Genomic DNA, 6,675 nt, shown 5'->3' on the forward strand with positions numbered 1-6,675 from the left:
AATTGAAAGGCTTATAATGAACAATTGTCCAAATCTTTCTTGTGCAACATTTCTATACAAGAAGATAAACTTCTGTTTGTAACATCATTCTTAGATATTTTTAAAGGAAGTCATTCCTATTTTAAGAAGAATAATATAGAGTTTGCATGTTTGGACTCTGGCTCACTGGTGGCACATGTACGACAGAAAAGCTGTGCTCATCTTCTTCCTGCCTTTTCTCACAGATATGGTCCTTGACCAACAAGTGAGCTCAGGTCAGCTGAATGAAGATGTACGCCACAGGGTCCATGAGGCACTGATGAAACAGCATCACCACCAGAATCAGAAAAAACTCACCAACAGGATTCCCATTGTTCGTTCCTTTGCTGATATTGGCAAGAAACAATCAGAACCAAATTCCATGGACAAAAATGGTAAATGTTTCTTTATTGTGCTCTTTATGTCTGCTATAGGTTTCTGAAATATCAAAGTGCTTCTAAATCCTTTAAAACATGTTTTATCTGAAACTGATTTATTCAAATTCAGACTGTGATAGAATTCTTTTCATATACATATATAGTCTTATTATCAAGCATCAAATTGTAGAAATTTTCACAAAGAATTTAGATTTCCTGAAAAGCTAATGAAAGAATGCAAAAAATCCCTGATATTTAATAAGAACTTACAGATTTAAATGCAGCAAACATAAATGGAGCATCTATTGCATACCAAACATAGCTTGTCCCATAGCTTGAAAATGTAATGCAATGTTTTGACTTATGCCATAAATGGTCCTGGGTTAAAAGGAATAATGGTCACCATCTAGTCTTTGTGGAAAAAAGATAGTGATTTCATGTTGCTCATAGTCAACAAATTTCATTAGTGATAATGACTGAAAAGACCAGCGAGTGCATTGTTTGTGGCTCTCTGTATATTAAGTCTGATTCCAGTTCATGGGCTCAGTGCTGTTGACAGTACGACATCTTCGACATCCATCCATGGAGCCACTCCACTTGCCATCTTCATATACTAATACAGATGACCACCATTATCTCCCAGCAATCATGACTTACAATGATTTTGCTTCAGATTGTTTTATCTTTCCTGTATTTTTTTCTCTCCTTGAATCCATTTAACCCTTCATCATTGACACTAAGGAAGTTGCTTAGAAATCTCCTGTTATCATCTGTCCTTTCCATTAGTCTCATGAAGGAAAATGAAATTAAGATGAAGATGGTAAAAATTTGCTAAACTTCCATCAGCTATAAAAGTTTCCAGTTCTAAAAGATAAAAATTAATGAAAAGTATTTTGAAATGCTTTACTGGAAAGACTCTGATTTCCACAAATGGACTAAAGCACATGCATTGACAGCATGGAATATCATGTAATTTCACTCTGATTTTCAAAAGCTTCAGAGATGCCTTAAATACAAATGTATGAAAATGAGTTCTCTCCAGACTTTGCTTCATATGGGAATTTTTACCAGTTTTCATACTACCGAATGAAATATACACAAACAAATATAGAAGAAATGCTTTATTAAATAGATGAAGGTGATTATGTGTAATTTTATCTCAGGATATAAAACCAGTTCTTAATGGCAAAATTATTTTTGAAATGCTCATTTGATTTTTAAGACCTTTCAATGACTGGATAATAATCACTGTTGTTATATAGAAGAGTCTGTAGTTGTGCATATATTAAATTCACTGAAAATGTTATGAGTACCAACTTATATTTGTAGATTCCACTGAACATTTTGAGGATGGATAACTTGCTTTGAATCAAATCATTCTAAATCACAAATTGCTTTAAACTATGTGATATATAAAATGATAAAACTTGAAGCTTTGATAATCTGAGAGACATATTATAAATGTAGTGTTTTTGTTACACTTACAATGCTAGTATTTATTTGATATAGTGATGTTAACAAAACATACTCAGATATTTACTAATTTTGACTATGGGCTTAAGTCTACATAATTCCAAAAACCTTATGAACAAACTCTCTAAGAAGGCAAGCACATTTTATAAAAATGAACTTTTGCCTTAATTTCATCAGTTTTTCTGGAAATCAGATAATATGATATATGTCAATAAGAAAGATACATGTTTCTTCAAAGAGGCAAGGATCTTGGATTGTGAACTAGTTAAAATATATACCTCAAATTTCATTGGGGATAATGTTTATTATACAAAAATTTCATTGTATTTTGTTTTTTTGAGGGAAGAGGGTATGGAATTTTTGGATTAACCATTTATTTTAATATTATACAGACCTAGACACACTGTTACTACTTTAGACTTCTATTAAACGTAAGAAGAGGTGATAGAATTACAGTCGTGAATCACAAGTCTACATATAGATACAAGGTTTTCTGAGAGCCTGCTTTTTGTCTTATTTAGGAAATGGCTTAGTTTTCCCAAAAACTAGAATCTGAGTGGTTCTGAAGTGATTCTGTCACCATCTGTACAATCAACCGTTATCTGAACACATAGAAATCTTTTCAAGGCATACGTAAGGGTAATAAAAACTTGGAAACATTTCTAATAAGATTCACATACCCAATTAAGTATTGTTGTGTAGAGTATGCTGTCAGAAGTGGTTTTCTAAGCCTAGGCTTATAACACCTCCTTATGACTCTGTTTTGCTTCCTCACACACTTTGCATAATTATGTGTGTTGAGAATTCTGAAAATATGTATAGACTTCACCGATTTAGAAATAAATCTACTACCCAAAAGTGGAAAAAAAAGTGCAAAAGACCTTTACTACCAAGGTTCTCAATCTACTTATGAATTCTAAACCTACAAACTCTAGATAAATAAACAAATTGAAATTAATGGCCATAAATATAAATTTGATATTTTGTTTCAAATATGCAATGGAGATTTAATTTTTTTGTGTGCAGTAATACAGAAAAATGCAAAAGGACTTAAAATATCTTGAAAAGGTAAAAATAATTTTATTTTTAAAAATCTCTAGTAAAATATTTTATGCAAATAGATTGACTTTTTCTTTTAAGATTATAGAATAGGAACTAAATAAAGCAAGGATTTTCTAGAAACTTGAAAACAGAACACATTTTCCTTCCCAAGTATGGGAATAGAAATAAGTTCCCTTCTCTTGTTTAAGGTGCTTTTCACTTTAGAGGCAAAACAATTGAAATTCCCTAAAAAACAAACTTATGCTTATGTTAAGATGTCGAAACAGTCATATAGAATAAGGTTTCCACTTCCTTAATTGAATTGTTCCTTGAGTATGCTAGCTTGGTAGTACTCCCAAGGGTTAAACATTCAGATACTGCATTTGAAATGTGAATCTGCCCCATTTTATAGATCAGATTAACAAGTTAGTATGTTTCCTTGCTGCTCTCCTCCTCAAGTCTGCATTCTCTTGTCCATACCTTTTTGAATGATTTGTGATAATTTGTTAATTTCACCTCTAAATACACTAGTTTGCTTTTTTGTATAATTTTCTTCTTGGTATTCTGCATTCTCTTCAGGGCTAAGATGTAGGATAGTATGGATTCACCATGCATTTTTAATGCCACCAAGCTGTGTTTAACTTTCACTTTTCATTAAGTATCAAAACTGTGAGAATTAAATGCCTGATTCTGATGTTTCAATAAAAAGTGACAGTTACATTTGGCAAAACAACAGCAAAAATAATAGAAAAATAATATCTACTTTGACATTAGAACCTCAAAAGGGTATGGGTGGAAAGCACTCAAAATAAATATATCCAGTTATTCAAATAATTCATAGAATCTAGGAAGGGTTTCTAATACTAAAAATAAGACTTTCATGTTACATGATCTAGAAAGCAAAATATATCAGTATCTGTATTATTTAGGTATTACAATTACATGTTGAGACATTTGGATTACAAATCTATTATAAAATATTATTCCCCTTGTGATAACTTTTGTTTTTGAAAATAAGTTGAGATTCTTAGTTTCCTTAAGTATAGGATGTCTTTATTCCACCCTGTCCTTTATTATAATAATAATTTCTAACTCTGTTCCTTTTCCTTCACATGTATTTTCTCCCTCCTAATCCGAATATTTTTCATTTGTATTTTTTATTTAGGATTTCAAAAGGAGTTACAGAACAGAAAGTAACTTACCGTTCAAAGCCATAGGTTACCAAAGAACATTTAGATTTGTAACTGTGGGATATCAGTTCACTCTTTAGACTGCAGCCTTAAAGCAATGTATACATATGTACTGAGCATGATTTTTATTTACCGTTTTGGAAATCAGATTTATTGTCTTATAATCACTTATTTTTCTCTTCAGATGCATTATGTTTTTACGTGTTTAGATATTTATTTGCTTTCTTGTTTTTAAATACTGTGGTTTCATAAATAAAATACGCAGGATTTAAAATGTATCCTTCATAATGTTCTACCCTTGAAGAAAAAAATAAATCTAGAATAATAATTCTTAGACTTACTTGGGAGAAAACAAATTAAAAGATTCATGTATATGAAAGAATTAAACATTGTTTACTAAAGTCGATACTTTCCACTGTTCCAAGAAAATCAAGATGACATTGCTGACATAACTGATGGATCTGTTCAGAGGCTATATTGTCATTATTGAACTGGAATGTTAAGACTACATTTTAACAGCAAACATATTTGTAGTGTGATGTGTTTAAACTTATTATTTCTTATATTACATTAATTATTTTCAGGCATGCTAATTTTTCTCCAAGTTTAATTATGTGCATACTTTTCATGTTTTTGAAGTGTACCTCACCTAATCAACATTTTCTAAGTATTTAGCCCTTCTTTCTTCATGTTTTCTATTCCCATGAATAAATGTATTGTTACACATGTATGTAACTTTGTCATTCATCTTTATATTTCTTTATTTTGCTCTGTCTTGTGTCTGTCTCTAACAGGCTCATCTCATCTCTGTACCTCCCTCATCTCCTACCCTTTGGGTACTCTAAATGCGTTGAAGGTTTCTGAGGTAGTGTAAACCAGCTTGGTCTCTAGGTTAATAGTAATGTACGTCCATGTCTTCATCCCAGTTTCCTTCTAGTGCACACTGTTTACAGTGGATTAAGCTGTAACAAATAATAATACACGTAAGAGATATATTCTATTGATTTGTATTTGGCAAAATATAAATTTAAAAGCTGCTGTTTTGTAATACATATGTATATAATTTACTTAAAGAAGAAGACTATAAGACAGATGAGTTAATATACTTCTCAACAGGGTTTTTGAGAACATACTTATTTGCAGTTGTGTTTCATGAGGTGCTTTGATGATACTGACATTACTTAAAGTCATGAAATAGTACTTTTGATGTAATCCCATGTTCCTCCCCACAACTTTATAATGAAGGAAATGACTATGCCAGTCTCACAATAGACTTAGTGAACAACTTACAATGTAACAAGCAAAAAAGCAGAGCTTCCATTTTCTAGTTACTAATCACTCGAAATACTCTCAATTTTCTCATATGCTTGCCCCACACATTTTATAGTTATCCCTAGAAAAATACATGGTCTATAATAACTTCTTATCTGACTGATATATGATCCCTACATGGAAGTCTAGAGGAAAAAATGCATTCATGACTCAAAGAAAAGTAATTTAAATAGATGCTAATATGAATATTATATAATGTATACCTTAATTGATAAGATGTCAAACAAATATTAGATTTTGGATTTAAGATGAAGAACTTTTTGAGTTTAACAAGTCAGAAATAATGTGTGCGGTAAATAGAGAAGAATGATGTTCGGTTTCTCAAATGTTTACATTTAAATAGTCATAGACACTTACTAGTTAATGTTAATGCTATACACTTTTCATCAGTTTTTTAATAATTTACTCTGAATGTAATAAGGTTACTGAGTTAATAAATGTCTTTTTTTCATAGTCAACTTCAGACTTCAAAATTATTTAGGTATTATAATAGAGGTTATTAAACATTGTAATGACATTCACTTACAGGAAATATTAATATGGGTAGTGATTAGTGGGCAAAGTGAGGGTAATATAAATAAATAGGCAAAAGCATTTATGTTGCAAGCATTGTGCCATAGTGGTTAGAAAAATTATCATGTACAATTAGCATTCATAAAGCTTCCATACATGTATGAGTACTAAATCCTAACTTTATACTATTTTGTCCTGAAGGGGAAAATATCCTAGCAAATTCTTTGTTATTCTATTAGGAAACATATTTACTTCTGGTTGAAGGTAAAATCCTATACTTGAAAATGATTATTCTGTGAACTACTATTGTCTTAGATATCATCAAGAAAATAAGAGATGCCCTTTCAAAATCTAAATTTATTGATTCTTCTTGTATAATATTATTTGAGTTAATGAAATTAATTTTGAAATTCAATGCCATCATCTTCTTCTGAAAGGTGGCATAATTAGAACAAACTAAAGAAATAAATATTTTGGCAAAGATTATAACACATAACAGAATTATAAAAATTATTTTAATTTATGAGGTTTCCATTAGTTCTATGGACTATAATTCATGTGTATTAAGTATCAAAACTGTGAGAATTAAATGCCTGATTCTGATGTTTCAATAAAAAGTGACAGTTACATTTGGCAAAACAACAGCAAAAATAATAGAAAAATAATATCTACTTTGACATTAGAACCTCAAAAGGGTATGGGTGGAAAGCACTCAAAATAAATATATCCAG

General features: G+C 30.6%; 1 protein-coding gene across 3 annotated transcripts in view; it reads left to right on the plus strand.

Annotated features, from left to right (window-relative positions):
- SLC4A10 (solute carrier family 4, sodium bicarbonate transporter, member 10) overlaps nucleotides 1-6,675 on the plus strand; it is a 409,333-nt gene that overhangs the window by 292,586 nt on the left and 110,072 nt on the right. For all 3 annotated transcript variants that reach the window (XM_012655843.1, XM_012655844.1, XM_012655842.1), the window contains one exon: nucleotides 225-413. In XM_012655843.1, the coding sequence (XP_012511297.1) occupies nucleotides 225-413 (189 nt within the window). The remainder of the gene's footprint in view (nucleotides 1-224; nucleotides 414-6,675) is intronic.

The sequence above is a fragment of the Propithecus coquereli genome, unplaced genomic scaffold (genome assembly GCF_000956105.1).
Source record: "Propithecus coquereli isolate 6110/MARCELLA unplaced genomic scaffold, Pcoq_1.0 Scaffold49, whole genome shotgun sequence".
Classification (NCBI taxonomy): Eukaryota; Metazoa; Chordata; class Mammalia; order Primates; family Indriidae; genus Propithecus; species Propithecus coquereli.